A 19,203-nucleotide genomic window follows, 5' to 3' on the forward strand; every position below is an offset into this window, starting at 1 on the left:
CGCCATGTGTACGTTCATAGGAAGAAGAGTAGAGGTGACACTCATGGAAATGGGCGGAGGATTTCTCTAGGAAGTTGGCAGCTTTGTGTTTGATGTGGTGATGTACTTGCCCATTAGTGTCGTGCGAGCTTCCTCTTTCCCGAACGTCAGCTGACAGGTCTTGGTCTGTCCTTCACGTGCAGCAACCGGGACATTACACTCCCGGAGCTTGACCCCCGATGATGACGTTTTTCAATACCTCGCTCACACCTACGCTTCGAAAAATGCCAACATGAAGAAAGGAGATCACTGTAAAAACAAAATGAACTTTCCTAACGGGATTACAAATGGATACTCTTGGTATCCACTCAAAGGTGAGTTTCTCTTCATGCTACCGTTCTCCTGTTGCTGTCACCCAGAGGTGCTGGCTGGTTTTCGTTGACCCCAGCAGTTGTCAGAATGCGTTAGGCACGGTGCCGTCCCTTCCAGCATCTCTGTCGGCTAACACCACAAAAGCAGTGGAGGTGACTGACGGTTTGAGAGATGCTCAGACACGTCCCTCTCTGCCACGCCTCCTTCATCCGTTCAGATGCTCCTTCAGCATTTACCTGCTACGCGCCAGGAACAGTGCCAGGAAAGATGAACAGGACACAGGTCTTCCCCTCCAGTTTAATAGGGAAGAGCGACATGGAAAGAAATCATTGTAGTGGCAGTGTAATTAGAAGAAGAACAGAGATTTAGAACAGGTACAGTGTGCCACAAGGGTATACAGCCAAAATGCAATAGGGAGTAGTGAAGACCTTGGAGAAATGTACTGTTTATGTCTCATCCGATGGGGACAGCTGCTACTTAGAGCCAGTTAATTATTGCCATGTGGCAGTGCAATCCCAATACTGCTACATCTTCCTGTTTGTAAAACAAGCTGGATTTGTCCGTGAAGTCTCATGACTTTCAAGCCACTTGCAGGCTGAACAAAAGAACTCTTCAGGCTGATTCAGTGCGAGGGGTCCCCCAGTTTTCCCCCCTTGCAACAGGATGGCCAGGTGAAAGAGTCGGGGAGGAGACTGGCTGTGGGAACATGGGAGGGAGATGTTCTTCTCAGGAGGAAAGATACGAGCAGAAGCCCAGGGGTGTCAGAACTCATCCTAGTCTGGGAGCCAAGAGATAATAGGAGGGACCTAGGATGGAGGGGCGAGCGGGGAGACGGTTTCCATTGCCTCAGTGGAAGTGCCCCCTCGAGCCTGGCCAGCCTGCCCCTACCAGCGGCAAGCTGCAGGCCGCCCCTCTGCATCCAGGCCCTCCCCCAGTTGCCTCTTTGACAGCACAGGCTGTTGGGTATTCTTGCACAAGCTGATACATTCATGTCTGGGTGGCTCTCTGCCAGCTTTCTAGGTAATATAAACAAACAGAGACCATGACTGATAGGCAGCAGGGCCAGCTGGACACCACAGCATCCCAAACCTCTCTTTGCTGTCCAAGATGCAGCCTCCCTACCCCACGCCAGGCCTCCAGCCAGCCCCTGCTCGTCACTCTGCCTGGGGAGGAAAGGACCCCTCCTGCCCGATGGCAGAGCTGTCCTCTGTGTGCACTGTCTGTAACTTTCCAGACAGATCCAGATGTGTGGGAAATTAGCGAGGAACCTAATTTTGCTGTCGGGCATTGTTCCCAAGTGTACCTGTGTGTAGGCTGTGTATCCTTCTGAGAAAAAATGCGAGCCAGGCCAGCGATTTGAGGAGCTGACGACAAAGCATCTGGCTCAGCCTGGAGGTCACGCAGCCGGGCCTGACGGCCTCATCCAGAGCCACACATGCTCTCCACGCCTGGCAGCCTTGGCCCGCAGCCTTGCACACTGGCCATGCCGTTTAATTCTTTCCATGTGGGACACAGCCATCCAGCCAAGGGCTTTTTTTCCACGTCGTTTCTCTCTTCCTTTTTCCCCTCTTCTATTTCTTAGTGAAAACTAGGTCAGAGAGAAAGACAAAACTTATAAGTAAAGGAAATAAAAGGATGGAGAAGTTCTTCCTGGCTGAAATCTGGACCTAGAAAATATTTAAATAGTATTTTGATATAATATTTTGACTATTTTCTTAGCATAAGATTTTTCTCTCCTTCAGTACTTCCCAAATACCCTAATGGAATTGAGAATATGCATCTTATTGGGCAGGTAATCAAGTATAACAAATTAAAATCTGGCAAAAACTACCGCCTTCAAAGTTTATATTTCATCAAATCCAAGATGCCATTGATTGTAAAGTACACTGTACTGCCAAGAAAGAAAAACTATTTCCAGCCAAACCAATGACACAATGAAGTTTTTCAGCCATCAAATTTAAGACAACCCCAATTCAGAGATTTTAAAATATGAAAAGTTTTGCATCTTAGAAAATACGAAGTGTGATTATAACCCTTTGAAATCCTGTCTTCGGAGGTGAGGTCTGCACAGGGGGCTTGGGCAGCGGCCACCCCCTCCCGAGTCAGCCCAGCGCCCCCCTCCGTCCTCAGAAGCGGCCCTGTGTAACGGGCGAGAGCTCGGGACCCACGCCCCGCCGCGCACAGGCTGGAGTCCTGGGCACGGGGCTCCCCATCTGTGATTAAGGCTCCTCACCTGGAAATACAGGGAATGACTACTGTGAAGATGGAAGTGTTGATACGGAGCCCCTCAAACAGTACCCGGCAACAGGAACACTCGGTCAACGGCCATTATTATCCTTCAAATTAACGTACTTAGCCTTACGTAATAGATGTATTTATACATGGTTTGTGGAAATATTTTTAAAGAAATCTCATTCCATATCTGTTTAAAATGTAATTTGGGGAAGAAATGTAATTTGAAGATTCTTTTTTGTAATGTATGGTTTAAAAAAATGACCCTTCCCCATCCCCCTTAATTTTGATGCACAATTGAACTTGAGTCTGCTCCAGTCCAGCTACCCAGATAGGAATACTCTGGAGGGCCTGGTCAAGCCTGGGAAGGCAATGTCGAGCCCTGCCTTTACATGCTAATATGGCAAACTCATTTCTTCCTGTTAATATGCACTTTCCTTGCATCTGTCTGATTTGCTTGTCTCCAAGGTACGGGATATTGGGTACATTCTAACTTTAGACCTTAAAAAAAGTTAAATATGCTTGTGTTTTAGGTGGAATGCAAGATTACAACTACATCTGGGCCCAGTGTTTTGAAATTACATTGGAGCTGTCATGCTGTAAATATCCTCCCGAGGAGAAGCTTCCATTCTTCTGGAATTTTAACAAAGCCTCGCTGATTGAATATATAAAACAGGTGCACCTAGGTTTGTAAGATTTCTCATTAATTCCTGTCGACACAAAATATAGCATCTGGCAAAACCTTTGGGTTGAGAAAACGCAAGCCCCTATTATGTTTTCTAGCTTGTAGCCTCATTTTCAGCACCAGAACCAACGGTTAAGAATTCTGTCTGCGTGAACGCCTGCAGCGTGTGGGAAATGCAGCTCCTATCAGAGGAAGCGAGACGTATGTTACCTTAATGCAGGCTGTAAAATCCAGAACACTTCTGATTTTACATGTTGAATGACCCGGAAGTCTGGCAAAAGAGCAGGAAAACAGGTTGTTACTCTGTTGCATCATCACCCATTTAGAAAAAGCCAAGTTTGCTCGTCACTCGCCACACGCTGTCAAGACCCAGAGAACACTGGACGTGGATTTTGCGTTTTTTCTGGAACTGAGGGGGTGACCTAGCAGCATTAGCTTCAACCTGTCTCAGCCCTAAACTCTGCCAAATGACCCAGCAGTGGAAATCTCCCCAGCCGGTCTTTTGACGGCTGGCTGGCCTTTCTCACGATGGACAGACTAAATGTGGCAGAGCATAGTTCTCAGACATGTGTGGTGGACCCACCAGGAGGGTTTTTTAAACACATGTGGCCATGCCCCATCTGTGTGTCCCTGCGTGAGTGGGTCTCAAATGGTGAACATCTGCCCAGGGGATGCTGATGCTGCTGGTCCAGGGACCACACTTGAGAACCACTGCACTAGAGAAACACACTGCTTGTGATGAGGATGGAGTCACGCACAGTCCAAGTTTATTGAACCGGTCTGGGCCTCTTCTGGCAGGGTGTGGACAGCTCTTCTGTTTTGCCAGAGTTAAAGATATTTTTCTCTGTTAAAATGGCTTGAGGGAAGAAACATATCAGGAAGTGGCACAGTAGTCGTGCTACCACATCAAGCCAAAGTGGAGGGTGTTTGTGCTGAAAGGTTTACATCATGGGTCTGCTGCACAATTGCGTAATTCCTGGAATTTTCTGCATGCTTCACACCAAAGCTTTCCACCTGCTGAAAGGTTTACATCATGGGTCTGCTGCACAATTGCGTAATTCCTGGAATTTTCTGCATGCTTCACACCAAAGCTTTCCACCTGCTAAAAAGAGATGGAGGGAGCTGAGAGAGGGAAAAGTCAGAAGCACAGGGGTCCAGGGCTGAGTACAAGGACAATTAAGGGCTTCCCTTGGCCGCCCCTCCCCCTCCATACCCACGTCCCCAACCCCCAGTGCCCCCGACCCTGAACACGAGATTATTAGTGAGCTCACAGGGCTGTGTTGAACCAGTTGGTTGCATGAGCTTGAGAAGGTTTTTAATAATCCAGAGCCTTAGCTTCTGCACCTGTAAAACTGTGGTGGTGACGCTGCCTGCCTCGTGGAGTTGACGTGTGGATCCGTGAGAAAGCGCACATTAGGCACTGAGCATAGAGCCTGAAATATACTCACTGCTCAGTAAATAATTGCTCCTGTTATTAGTAACAGGACCCCAACAATCGAGTCCCTGCTTCCAAGCAAGCTTGTGATTATAATTTTGTTTCCCAGGCAGTTTGCCCAACCATGTGACAGAACTATTGATTTCCTTGCATAGATAAGTATCTTATTGTAAATGAAGACGTGGGCATTTCTGAGTTGTGTTTCGGATTTCATGGAATCCACCCATGGCACTCTTGCAGTACAGCTGCAGACTGGGTGAACAACTTGGGAAGGAAGGAATGGGTTCAGACTGTCATCTATGCGCTCTCGTTTTGATCATATGTGCTACAAATGGAAGATTCAGCAACAAACCAATTTAAGCTGTAAATCACATTTAAACTGACTGTATTTTAAGTTACATCAGAAACAAGTTTACTGAGTCCCAGGTCAAGATGATGATGTAGGAGGATCCTGAACTCACCTCCTCCTGTGGACACACCATGTCTACAGCTACATAGGGAAGAATTTCCTCTGAAAGAAACCCAAAAACTGCCTGAGCAACTCCTACACCTTAGGCAAATGAGAAAAAACTCATCAAAATAGGTAGGAGAGGCCAAGACACAGTCTCACCATAAACTCCATCCCTGGCATGGTGCCCACCATCAGGAGGGGACTTACAACTCCACGCTTCTCCCTGAGGAGCAAAGGGTGTGCACCCCTCAGCTAGCACCCCAACTGTGAAGACCTACACCCAAGACGAGCCCCCAAAACATCTAGCTTTGAAAGCCACGGGGTTTACATCCATGAGACCAGCAGGCTGCAGCAAACTGAGAAACGGTTCTTAAAAGGCTTGTGCCCACGGTCTCACCTGGCTACCACCAGCAAGGCAGCCAACTGAAAAGTGACCCGTCTTCCTGTGAAAAAGGCCTATTCCCATGTCTTCATAGTGGTGGCCTGAGGGGTAGGCTTTTAATTAAACACACATCGAGGGACCAACTACAATGCTCTTAAGACAAGGGAGGGTGGCAGGTGCCATCTTCACGCTCTCCCTCTGCCCCACCCCAGGTCCCCAGTGTCTCCAAGAAAGGATCTTGTGTACACATCTCTTGATCACCTGGTACTGTTGGCCAGCAGGGCTTGTGTTCACAGGCAAACAAATAAATAGTTCTTAACTAACTATCACCCCAGGGCTCAGTGCAGAGGGAACAGACAGAAAGTGCTCATCTCCCAGTCTTCCCCTGAAAGAGGTATATTGCATACCTTAATAGCTGCTGCCTGAGGGCCTGGCTTCCCATCAGCCTGAATCTAGATGTTGACTAAGATCCTCCCCTTTGGGACGGTGACAGGTCTTGGCACACCCTCAACTACTGGAAACCACTAAAAATAAAGCCGGCTGCTTGGCCAAGCACAAAGATATGAGAGGCAACCAAGAGATGGGAAAAGGTTGAAGGATAAGGTTCATCTCCTACACGAGGCCATGCCTTCAAGACTGGGAGAGGAGGCTATTTTATCTAATGCATTAAAACCAATACAGTCAAAGAAAATGAAGAAACAGGAATATGTTCCAAACAAAAGAATAAAGTAAAACCTCAGAAAGACTTTAATGAAACGGAGGTAAGTGATTTACCTGATAAAGAGTTCAAAATAAAGGTCATAAAGATACTGAGTTCAGGAGAAGAATGCATGAACAAAATGAGAATTTCAACAGAGATAGAAACTGTAAGACAGCACCAAATAGAAGTCACAGAGCTGAAGAATACAATAACTGAATTGAAAGATACACTACAGGGGCTCAACAGCAGACTAGATGAAGCAGAAGAAGGGATCAGTGAACTCAAAGACAGGGCAGTGGAACTCACCCAGTCAGAGCAGCAAAAAGAATGAAAAAGAATGAGATAGCTTAAGAGACTTATGGGACAGCATCGAGTGGACCAGTATTCACATTATAGGGTCCCATAAGGAGAAGAGAGAAAGAGGCAGAAATCTTATTTGAAGAAGTAATGGCTGACAACTTCCCTAACCTGGGAAAGGAAAAAAACATCCAGATCCAGGAAGCCCAGAGAGTGCCAAACAAGATGAACCCAAAGAGACCCACACCAAGACACATTACAATGTAAGTGTCAAAAGTTAAAGACAAGGAGAGAATCTTAAAAGCAGAAAGAGAAAAACAACTACTTACATACAGGGAACTCCCATAAGACTATCAGCTGATTTTTCAGCAGAAACTTGGCAGGCCTGCAGGGAGTTGTGTAATATATTCAAAATGATGAAAGAAAAAAGTTCCAACCAAGAATACTGGGAAAGTTGTCTTTCAGCATTGAAGCAGAGAGAGTTTTCCAGACAAGCAAAAGCTAAAGGAGTTCATTACCACTAACCCAGCCTTAGAAGAAATGTTAAAGGGACTTCTTTAAGCTTACATGAAAGGGCAATAATTAGGAAAACATATGAAGGTATAAATCTCACTGGTAAAGGTATAATATATAGTAAAATTCATAATAATTAATGTTGTAAAGGTAGTGGATTAATCACTTATAAAGCTACTATGAAGGTTAAAAGATAAAAGAGTAGAAAAATAACTATTGGTACAATAAGTTTTTGATGGGACAACAGATAAAAAGATATAAACTGTGACATCAAAAACATAAAACATGGGCAGGGAAGTAAAATTGTAGAGCTTTAGAATACATTCAAACTTAAGCTGTTATCAACATAAAATAGACTGTTATAAATATAAGTAGTTTTATGGAAGTCTCATGGTAACCACAAAGCAAAAACCTAGAGCAGGTTTTTACAAAAGAGAAAGAGAAAGGAATCTAAGCATACTACTATAGAAAATCACCAGATCGCAAAGAAAGCAAGAAGAAAGGAACAGAGGAACTAGAAAACAGCCAGAAGACAATTACCAAAATGGCAACAAGTACATTACCTATCAATAATTACTTTAAATGTAAATGGACTAAATTCTCCAATCAAAAGACAGAGAGTGGCTGAATGGATTAAAAAACAAGGTCCTTCTATATGCTGCCTACAAGAGACTCACTTCAGATGTAAGGACAGACACAGACCAAAAGTGAAGGGTTGGAAAAATATATTCCATGCAAATGGAAACCAAAAGAAAACTGGGGTAGCTATACTTATGTCAGACAAAATAGACTTTAAGACAAACACTGTAAAAAAGATCATTATATAATGATAAAGGGGTCAATCCAACAAGAAGATATATTTTAAATATTTACGTACCCAAAATAGGAGCACTTAAGCATATAAAGCAAATATTAACAGACCTAAAGAGAGAAATACACAGCAATGTAATAATAGGGGACTTCAATACTCCACTTTCATCAATGGATAGATCAGACAGAAAATCAGTAAGGAAACATGGCCTTAAATGATACATTAGACCAGATGGACTGAACAGACATATAGAGAAGATTCCATCCAAAGAACAGACTACACATTCTTCTCAAGCACACATGGACCATTCCCCAGGGTAAATCATATGGTAGGCTGCAAATCAAGTCTTAATAAATTTAAGATTGAAATCATCAAGCATCTTTTCTGACCACAATGGTATAAAACTAAAAATCAATTATAGGAAGGAAACTTGAAAAAACCCAAATAAGTAGAAGTGAAAGAACATGCTACTGAACAACCAATGGATCAAAGAAAAAAATCAAAAAATACCTTGAAACAAATGAAAATGGAAACACTACATACCAAAACTTAGGGATACAGCAAAAGCAGTTCTGAGAGCAGAGTTCCAAGCAGTCCTATTATCCCAAGAGGTGCAGAGAAAGCATTTGGCAAATGTCAATATACATTTATGATTTAAAAAACTCTCAAAGTGGGAATAGAGGGAACGTACCTCAACATAATAAAGGCCATATATGACAAGCCCACAGCTAACATCATACTCAATGGCAAAAAACTGAAAGCTTTTTCTCTAAGATCAGGAACAAAATGAAGATCCCCACTCTCACCACTTTTATTAGTATTGGAAGTCCCAGCCAGAGCAATTAGGCAAGAAAAAGAAATAAAAGGCATACAAATCAGAAAGGAGGAAGTAAAACTATCACTATTTGCAGTTGAAATATTATATATAGAAAACCCTAAAGACTCCAACAAAAACTGTTAGAACTAATAAACAAATTTAGTAAAGTTGCAGGATACAAAATCAATATTAAAAAATCTTTTGCATTTCCGTACACTAATAACAAACTATTAGAAAGAAAAATTAAGAAAACGATCGCATTTACAGTTACATCAAAAAGAATAAAACATCAAAGTGGTGAAAGACCTGTACACTGAAAACTATAAGACACTGACGAAAGAAAGTGAACACAAATGAATGGAAAGTTATTTTGTGTTCATGAATTAGAAGAATTAATATTGTTAAAATGTTCATAGTACCCAAGGCAATCTACAGATTCAATGCAATCCCTGTCAAAATTCCCACAGTATTTTTCATAGAAATAGAACAAAAATCCTAAAATTTGTATGGAACCACAAAAAACCCTGAATAGCCAAAGCAATCTGAGAAAAAAGAACAAAGCTGGAGGCATCATGCTTCCTGACTTCAAACTATACTACAAAGCTATAGGAGTCAAAACAGTATGGTATTGGCATAAAAAAAGACACACAGATCAATGGAACAGAATAGAGAGCCCAGAAATAAACCCACACATATATGGTCCATTAATTTAGGACAAGGGGCCAAGAATCTACAATGGGAAAAGGACAATCTCTTTAATAAATGAGTTGGGAAAGCTGGATAGCCACATGCAAAAGAATGAAACTGGCCCACTCTCTTACACCACACACAAAAATTAACTCAAAATGGATTAAAGACTTGAATGTAAAACCTGAAACCATAATATTCCTAGAAGAAAACATAGGCGGTAAGCTCCCTCACTTCAGTCGTGGTAATGATTTTTTGGATTTAACACCAAAAGCAAAGGCAATAAAAGCAAAAAAATCCCAAGTGGGACTACATCAAACTAAAAAGCCTCTGCAGCAGAGGAAATCAACAAAATGAAAAGGCAGCCCACCAATGAAAGAAAATATTTGCAAATCATATATCTGAAAAGGGATTAATATCCAAAATATATAAAGAACTCATACAACTCAACAACAAAAAACAATCCAATTAAAAAGTGGCTAGAGGATCTGATTAGACATTTTTCTAAAGAAGACATACAGATAGCCAACAGGTATGTGAAAAGATGCTCAACATCACTAATCATCAAGGAAATGCAAATCAAAACCACAATCAGATATTACCTCACCCAGGACAGGATGGTTATTATCAAAAAGACAATCAAGTGTTGCTGAGGACGTGGAGAAAAGGGAACCCTTGTGCACTATTGGTGAGAATGTAAATTGGTGCAGCCACTATGGAAAACAGTATGGAAGTTTCTCAAAAAGTCAAAAATAGAACCACCGTATGATCTCGCAATTCTACTTCTGGGTACTTATCCAAAAGAAACAAAAACACTACCTTGAAAAGATATCTGCACCCCTGTGTTCACTGCAGCATTATCTGCAATAGCCAAGACATGGAAGCAACCTAAGTGCCCACTGATGGATAAATGAATAAAGAAAATGTGATACACACCCACAATGGAATACTATTCAGCCGTTAAAAAAAGAAGGAAATCCTGCCATTTGCAACAACATGGATGGACCTTGAGGGCATTTTGCTGAGTAAAATAAGTCAGATAGAGAGAGACAAACACTATATGATCTCACTTATATATGGAATCTAAAAAAAAAAAAACCTCATAAATACAGAGAACAGATTGGTGGTTACCAGAGGTGGGGGGGTGGGGAGTGGGTAAAATGGATGAAAGTGGGCAAAAGGTACAAATTTCCAGTTATAAAATAAATAAATCCTGGGGATGTAATGTACAGCATGGTGACTATAGTTAACAATACTATACTGCATATTTGAAGTTTAAGTGAGTAAATCTTAAAAGCTTTCATCACAAGAAAAAATCTGTAAGTATGTTAATGACATATTGTGATCATTTCACAGTATATACATATATCAAATCATTATATTGTACATCTGAAACTAATACAATGTTATATGTCAGTTATCTCTCAATTTTTTAAAGAAGTTTACTTTCCCTTCTCAAACACTTTATTAACTTAGCTAATAAATATTGAGCATATTTTTATTAAATAATTACAAAAATCATTTTTCATATGCCATGAAACATGGTATTAACATTTAATTCTCTTTTTGTCTTGCAGGTGTAAAGGGTCAAGTTTTTGATCAGAATGGAAATCCATTACCCAATGTAATTGTAGAAGTCCAAGACAGAAAACATATCTGCCCCTATAGAACCAACAAATTTGGAGAATATTATCTCCTTCTCTTGCCTGGGTCCTATATAATAAATGTGAGTATACATCCTAGTTATTACTATTAAAGTATTAAAGAACTCACAATACTTACTCACCCAGTAGGAATCTAAATAAGTCTGGAAAGTCCCGAAGTAGATTCATGAGGACAGAAGGAAAGGACGTCAGACCTGCATTTGGCGGGAGTGGGAGAGGTGGGAATGATGGTAACAAACAAAAAAGTCAGGTTTTTTCCCAAATGGCAATTAATTTTTTTTTAATAGAAGCCAAATCCTATTTCTTGTGATACCTTTTTTTAAAAAAAGGGGACAAACCTTATTAATAGTAATTAAACAAGAAGGTCGAAGTACTTCCAAGCTTCATGGAATACCATTTTAATGCCCAGTCCATGAAACATAATTTCTGCTATTAAAAAATAGATTGGGACACAAGTAAAACTTGATCCACAAATGCTACCATTCTATTAAGCAAGTGATAGACATATTTTGCAGCCCTTTCATAAGCAAATGATGGTGAGTTTTCCAATCGTGCATGTAAAATTCCAGGTAAGCTGTGTGTTTCTGAGTCATTCCTTCCTAGGAGGAGGCATGGACTGGTCTAGCCCAAGTAGATTTACGTCCATGAACTAAATGAATAAGTACCTGATTTAGTTGGGCAGATTGTGCCTCTCCTCTTTGATAGGATTTCTCTAAGAAACTCAAGACTCTTCTACTTTGCTTAAGTGGGTCTGATGCCAAGCACAGTGACTGTCTGTACAGAGCTACTCCTGGGAGAAGGTCATCATCATTCTGTAGTAAAAACTGGCTTCGTATTTCACTACTGCATCATTAGGACATAATAAAGGGCATGGTTTTCAGTGTATAAACTGGGATGCAGGGTCTCCCTGCTCACAGGTCACCCCCACAGCCTCCTCTCGAGACTCTCTCCTCCTCCTGAGAAGACGGAGAGAGTGGGAAAGACCTCAACTCAATGTGAATCTACCTAAAAAGACCCTTTATTTTCTTATTATTTACTGGGACATTCCTACTCTATTGAAAAAAAGGGTTTTCTTTGTAGTGAATCTAAGTTGTTTTTATGCAACTCCATATAGGCCACACCTTTTATAAAGTTATGAATTGTTCATTTCCAAGTAGGTAGACTAACACAGTCCACGTTGGCTCTGGCTGCTAGTTCTAGGACAAGACTGGGAGACAAGACTCTGGAAGCTGAAATGAATGGCTGAATACCAGTGAGTGGTTATGTAAACGTCATTCCCTCTCCCACATATGTAATAAAAGCATTTTTCAGTGCACGTGACCTATGGTTAGTTTAGCATTTGTCCCATTTTTCCTGATCATTTCCTCCACCAAAAAGACAAATCTAGCTGAAGATTCAGACTCATGAACAAAACCAGGTAAAATCCAAGCTTTTTAAGGAAGCAAGAAACTTGGACACTTAGATGAGCTGCAAGGAAAATGGAATAAATTGAGAAAAGAATATTAGGGACAGCCCGGGGCCTCAGCCCTCTCTTTACCTCTGCTCTCCATGAAATGAGAGGGCAGAATCGGTCTATTGCTTCCTTCTCCTGACTTGTCTCTCCAGAGAAGGGACCTGTCTTCATTTCACGTTGTAATTCTTAGCGACAACATCAACAACTGTGGTCCATACCAACAGGCACTGGCTAACTCCTTCAGCCGTGAGGCCTGGCCGATGGTTACATGTCTCAGAGAGGCCGCACTGTGGTGTGGATATCGGTGTCTTCAGTGCTGGCAGCACCAAACATCTGCAGTCACTCAGATAATTGTTCCTTGTTTCCTCTCAGGTTACAGTCCCTGGACACAGTCCGCACCTCACAAAGGTGATTATTCCGGGAAAATCCCAGAACTTCAGTGCTCTTAAAATGGACATTTTACTTCCATTCAGAGGACAACTGGATTCTATCCCAGAATCAAATCCTTCATGCCCCATGACTCCTCTGTACAGTGACTTGCCAAGCCACTCGGCTGCAACAAAGCCCGGTCTGTTCTTGTTTTTGGTGACTCTTTTTCACCTGTTGTTCAAGTAAAGCAAAATCTGAGACTCAGCCGCCATTGCCACCTGGCATCGGGGACTGCTCACTGCCCCTCTCACTCCTGGGGGACCTCGACCAGGTAACCGCCATGGTCCCTCGCTAAGGAGAGAAGCGGTTGTTTCCAAACCCTGCGACAAGAAGTGTGTGGCGGTGATGGTGAAGGGAAGACGCCTACCTGGCGAGCACTGCCCCCTTACACCTCACCTGGAAGTTGTCTCAGAGACTTGTAAGAAGTTAAACTTGAGAAGCAAAAAAGAAGTTCCTGCAAGAAAAAAAGGAGCTCCTTTTGTAGACAGGGAGCCAGATGAATATGGGCAATGAAGATGAACATTTATCGATCGTCTCCTACATGCACGACCTTGCCACGAGTGCCACCTGTGAAGAGATGGTGCCATGTGTAATCAGTTCTCAGCACGGGGAGAAATGGTGATGGGCCAGGAATATTTGGTTTCACTAATAAGGAACAAAATAAGGAAATATGAGAGAAAACAGGTCAACCGTGTCTCAGTGGCCAAGAAGATACAGGCCTGACGGGATGACAAGGTTGTGTCTGCAGAGCCCCAAAGCAACAGGTCGGTTAAGTAAGTGTCCCCGCCTTTCTGCACCTGATGCCACAGTCCTGTAATGCTGACCACCCCAAGGCGTGACTCTCACCTCTGGCCTGAGCTGCAGACTCACGTCGACTGCCCGCTGGACCTACCACCCGGGTGTGACCCACAGGTACCTCAAACTCATCGTGTTGAAAATTGAACACACTTTTCTCCCTAGAGTGGCTCTTCCTCCCATCTTCTGTCTCAATTCCTGGCCCCACCAAACTAGAAACCTGGGAGTCATCCTTGACACTTCCTCCTCCCTCTTCACCCGACAGATGCAGCCACTGAAGACGCATGCTCATTACGAATGTTGATCAACTCTCCCCTCTCTCCATGGCTACTGACACGGCCAAGTGCGGGCCGTCGTAGCTCGCCTCCACCACTGCAGCCGCTTGCCTGGTCTCTTGACCCCAGGTTCCTCCCCTTCGGATCCATCCTCCACGCAGCACTGGGGAAGGGGGTCTATTTAGAACAAAAATCAACAACCAACTGCTTGTAGTTGCCACACTCACACCGTGGGTCTGGATCCCTTGTCTGGAATGCCCTCTGACCAACCCCTCCAGGAAGCCTCTGCTGAGCATCACCCCGTTCCATTCCATTCCACCCTCCCAGTCCATCTGGGGACCCTTCCTCTTTGCTCCCCAAATTAAATGGGTCACCTCTGTTTTTGGATTTACATACTGTATTATGGTCTACATGTGTGATTTTCACTGGTAAAGGTGAGCTCTTTGAGACCTGGCTATGTTTAATTTGTTTGAAAAATTCGATTTTAGCTTCTGAGCCTTGCAGTCAGTAGGAACTGAATGAATGAATGAATGAACGGTTCCAGCAGCCTGCTCCCGTCTCTTCCAGAAACTGTACAAAGCTTTGAAAGTCATTTTATGAAACTAGGTCCTATGCTTTGGCAGTCTCCCGCTCACTGGTAACACTGACAGAGGACTGTTGGCATGTGTATCGAGAAATTAATTCAAATACCTGCTTTTACCGGACTGCACGTTTAATGTAAAGGTATTACATTACCTGTTAACAACATTACAAGCACCCTTTTTTATCAGGAAACAAAATTTTTCCCATTAGTACTCAATTTGAAGCAACTGTTCTCCACTGGAATGAGAGTTAACCTTTCTTAAAACATTATATGTAAGAATTAAGGAGGGGCAGCATCAGACAGACGTAAGAGCAATTCTGGTGAGCAGGTTTCTGAGTGCTGTGTGTTGCTCATGGGAGGCGAGTTTCCTTGGCGCTTGCTTTAAACTGAAAGTTCCTAGGATCTGAACAGGAAACTGTGCTGGGCTCGTACCTGGTGGATGCTTGAGCAGCACAATGGAGGGGAAACACACGGGCATTCGGGAGCTACTCCTGTGCAAGCCTCTGCTACATGCACAGAGCCATACATGTTAACAGAAACAGAATTTGTAGTCTTTTGATCACATCTTTTAAATTTGGTAATAACCTGAATACTTTGATCATTTTTATTTAAATAACCAGTAATTTATTATATACTTGAAAGTGAATATTAATATAATATTGCAGAAAGTGATTTTGGTATAATACATATAGAACTATATAAAACTACTTGATTTATCAAAGCCTCATCAATTTTCCAATCAGGCGTTCTGAGTTCTAACTTTTCCTTTTCCAAGAAAGCAATTTTTGAAGGGACATGAACCAAAATCTGAATTGGTTCATGAGCCTTAATGTAAATTCCTTAAGGAAATAATGTTTTTAAAATCAGAAATTTTACCTGAACCAAACCTAAAATCATTTAGAGACAAGCAAAACAATTAGAATAATCTCCAAACCAAACGTAAGGCAAACCTGAATTTAATTCAGAGCAGGTTTGGGGTACCTATTTTGTGGTGATGGCCCTGTGCTCACAGGTCCAGTTAGTGGCCAGGGTTTAGTATGTAGAACCCCAGCTCCACCCCCACTCATCGCGTGAGGCGTCAGAGGGGAGAAACCAACGTGGAGTTCCGACCGTAGTCCGCCCAGACCCCAGTGTCCCTGCATAACGCCTCTCCTACTGTCCGCACCCTCCCAGGCTGGGCCTGTGGGCCTCGCGTTCCAGGCTCAGGTGTAATTCCTTTTGTGGAGACACTAACCCAGCAAAGGTCTTCAAGATGGGAGAGAAGACGACGGCATGTGGGGTAAAAGGATAAGTAGGAGGCAGGAGCCCTAGGTTCAGACCCCTACTTCCAGTTCCCTGACTTGTGAAATGAAGCCCTCTCGACTGTGGCTCTGGACGCTGCAGTGTCAGATGCCACACTTCGCCGCCGATTTTGGTGCTTGCCCAGGTGGAGGAAGGACAATTAACACTCAGGTGGCATAAGTCTTTTGAAGGCAGTATAACATAACTTATTAAAGACCAAATTTTTTGCCTCAGATATAAACAGAATTTGCCTGAAAAACATTTGTTAGCTAGAATGATCACTGCATAATATTTAAGCAAATTTTCATGAAGTAACACAGCTTTTTTCATGTACCTACTCAAGTGATGATAAATGTTAACATGAATGCATCTAAATGGGGGGGAGTGTTTTAGAGAAACCTTGAGCAGGTAAGTGCCTGTTGATTTCGCTGCTTACTGTGTCACCTTCAGACTTGCGCTGTTGGATACGTCAGAAACGTCAGTATAGGAAGTTAGCTCTACCTTTAGAAACTACTTATATCTGACATTGGATTGGAAATAGCTTTTCCTAGGGAATCCAGAAGAATGAGCGTAGCATACCGTCTCCTTGCAACAGGAGAAGCTGCTGACGGAGAAGCATGGTTCTTACTCTACACGGTGACGATACAGTTGATGTCTGTTTTATGACAGATCCTTTCTATCTTCCTCATGGCTTTAGATGGAGGGAGGAGGAGAGAATGAGGATGGTTAAAGAGCAAAAAAAAAAAGGTCAAAGCCCCTAACAGAGAAGTTTGGGAAAGGGGCTGACTTCTTCACGTCACCAAGCAGCAGGGACTGGACTGGGCGGGACTGCTCACAAACTGCCTGGTCAGACTTTAGCACGAGAACGACTCCACAGCCTCGTGGATGCTTCCAAGCTGATTTTACAAGTTTTCTCAGTGACTTTCTTTTGTACTACAATTAACTTAAAATGCACAAATTGTCTAAGACTGTAAAGTTTTATTGGGCAGGGGCCATGACTACCTCTGAATTCACTAAATTTACAATATTTCTGATTCTCAATAAAGAATTAATATTCATGTAAATAATGAATGCTGGATTTTTTTGTGAGGAAGATTGTCACTCAGCTAACATCTGTGCCCATCTTCCTCTATTTTATGTGGGACGCCACCACAGCATGGCTTCATGAGGGAGCGGTGCTAGGTCCATGCCCAGGATCTGAACCTGCCAACCCCAGGCCACAAAAGCAGAGCACATGAACTTAACCACTACGCAACGGGGCCAGCCCCAGAATGCTGTTTCTCTCCATAACATTCCCTTGAAAAGAAGTACTTTTGCAAGTACAACAAAGTCCACAGACTAGAGCGGACTGATTACCACCAAATAAAGCCCGAGAAAGAACAAATGTAATGACCTTTTATGAGGCAATAATATTATAATAACTCTTCCAAGCCCAGATAGTCCTTCCAGAACAGTTTTTATGGTATCAACCCATCCTAATATGCATGTTATATTCCAAATTAATTTGTACATGGAGCGGATGATGGATGAAATGTGCGCCTTCTGGTAAAAAGAAAAGCAAAACAAACTTTGGAACATTCACAATGCACATTACTGTAGTAAAGGATCTGAAAAACCATGCAAGAAAGAAATGGATTTCCCAAACATAGTTAGCCAAGGAACCATTTTCTTAAATAATTTAGCCTAGTACCATCCCTTTGAACTTACATTCCTAGATTTCCAAACACAGTTTTGGAAATGCTGATATAGGGAGAAGTTTTTTGTCCTGAATAATAAATGTTATTGATTTCAAAGTGCCTTTGAAACACAGAGCATAGTTATAAACAGAGAATCTGCCTGCTGTGGGAACTGGAAAAGTGACAGCCCTCATGCTCACCCACACAGCCCTGATAATGTAGAGTTTCCAACAGGACAGAGGTCAGGCTCAAGTGTATGTCCAGCCTCTGAACCACACTAAAGAAGCAACGGAAATGAGACAGGCTGCGGAGGAGATGGCTAGCCTACAGGTACCAACTTCTAAAAAGTGATAAGTATTGCAATTTGGAAAATAAACTGGGAACAGTTTTTCTGTTTTCAAAAGAAAACTTATTATATAGGAACCCCTTGGTGTATTTTAGCCAGACATCAATATTTAACGTGCAGCTCCTTAGAGCATCCATTACTCCCCACCTGCCACCCCTAAAAGCAAGGCATGATTTTTAAATGAACGAAATTTTACTTTTTTGTTTTTTTTGAGGAAGATTAGCCCTGAGCTAACATCCGCCGCCAATTCTCCTCTTTTTGCTGAGGAAGACTGGCCCTGAGCTAAGATCCGTGCCCATCTTCCTCTACTTTATATGTGGGATGCCTGCCACAGCATGGCTTGACATGCAGTGCATAGGTCCACGCCCGGGATCCAGGCTGGCGAACCCTGGGCTGCTGAAGGGGACTGTGCGAACTTAACTGCTGCGCCACTGGGCCGGCCCCTGAATGAATGAAATTTTCAAATATTAGACATACGAAAAACAAGCGAATGAAAGAAAGCATAAACAAGTAATCAGCCTATTTTGGGAGAATAGAATGTTTTAGTTTCTCCTGCTTCATTTTTGAAATTTTCTACTTACTAATTTTATAATGAAAGAAAAGCAACTGATTTAAAGAACGGAACAACAAGTTTTAGAAGCCCCAGTTTACACAAGTAACTGCTACACCTATTCTTACATATTCATGAAACATTTCCAGAGTTTATACTTAACTAACAGTTGACTAACTTAGGCCAAAGTTAATAAGAACGCTTTCCTCCTAATTGAGCAAGGACATCTGTGCTTCAAACACTTACGCGTGGTATTTTTCTGCAGTGCTCATCTCACGAGGCTCTGAGGGATGAGCCGTGAAGGATTTCAGGACTGAAATGGGAAGTCTGTTTTCTCTAAAAACTGAGACCAGAACTCCTGCCACTTCTTTGCTGTCTAGCCCGGCGACCTCTCCTCCGCGGTTCAGCGTCCCCCTACATTAGTGGGTGCCGTGGAGAACTCCCAATGTGGTGCTGCCACCTTGGGTTAAAACGGTGCTCAACTAAAGAGATCTGGTCTTCTGACATGCCTCTTTAAAAAGAAACAAAATAAATGATAGTGAGAAAAGTATTTTTTTATACAGAGGGATGCTTTGTTTTTTAAGGAAGCTTTCCCAGTTCTGTTACATTTCTGACACCCCATCAACTTTTAAAGACCGTTGTTTCCTTAGAATGTTTCTCTCCTGCCATTTAAGGAATTTATTGCATGGACGATATTTTCTCAGGTGTTTTAAACTGTCTTTTCCTCTTGTAGAGAAGACGCACAGCTGCTTTCCTTCAATCCACAGCCTTTTCCAAAAGCCGGCTGTGC

General features: G+C 42.6%; 1 protein-coding gene and 1 long non-coding RNA gene across 9 annotated transcripts in view; one reads left to right on the plus strand and one right to left on the minus strand.

Annotated features, from left to right (window-relative positions):
* The window catches only part of CPM (carboxypeptidase M), a 63,671-nt gene extending 47,414 nt beyond the window's left edge, over window positions 1-16,257 (plus strand). For both annotated transcript variants that reach the window (XM_046646201.1, XM_046646210.1), the window contains exons 6-9: window positions 183-353; window positions 3,117-3,269; window positions 10,939-11,087; window positions 12,851-16,257. In XM_046646201.1, coding sequence (XP_046502157.1) covers window positions 183-353; window positions 3,117-3,269; window positions 10,939-11,087; window positions 12,851-13,093 — 716 coding nt within the window. In that variant the 3' untranslated portion in view covers window positions 13,094-16,257. The remainder of the gene's footprint in view (window positions 1-182; window positions 354-3,116; window positions 3,270-10,938; window positions 11,088-12,850) is intronic.
* On the minus strand, window positions 260-12,844 carry LOC124230301 (uncharacterized). Of its 7 annotated transcripts, XR_006886132.1 has the most exons (5): window positions 12,563-12,844; window positions 11,148-11,219; window positions 4,540-4,638; window positions 3,479-4,370; window positions 260-2,773 (listed from the first exon to the last, which is right to left on the minus strand). It is a non-coding gene; the product is annotated as an uncharacterized LOC124230301 (long non-coding RNA). The 7 variants fall into 7 exon arrangements; XR_006886138.1 differs by lacking the exon at window positions 4,540-4,638; XR_006886139.1 differs by lacking the exon at window positions 4,540-4,638 and having other exon boundaries at window positions 11,144-11,219.
* Window positions 16,258-19,203: the final 2,946 nt, after the last annotated feature.

This window comes from Equus quagga, chromosome 1 (genome assembly GCF_021613505.1).
Source record: "Equus quagga isolate Etosha38 chromosome 1, UCLA_HA_Equagga_1.0, whole genome shotgun sequence".
NCBI classification, from domain to species: Eukaryota; Metazoa; Chordata; class Mammalia; order Perissodactyla; family Equidae; genus Equus; species Equus quagga.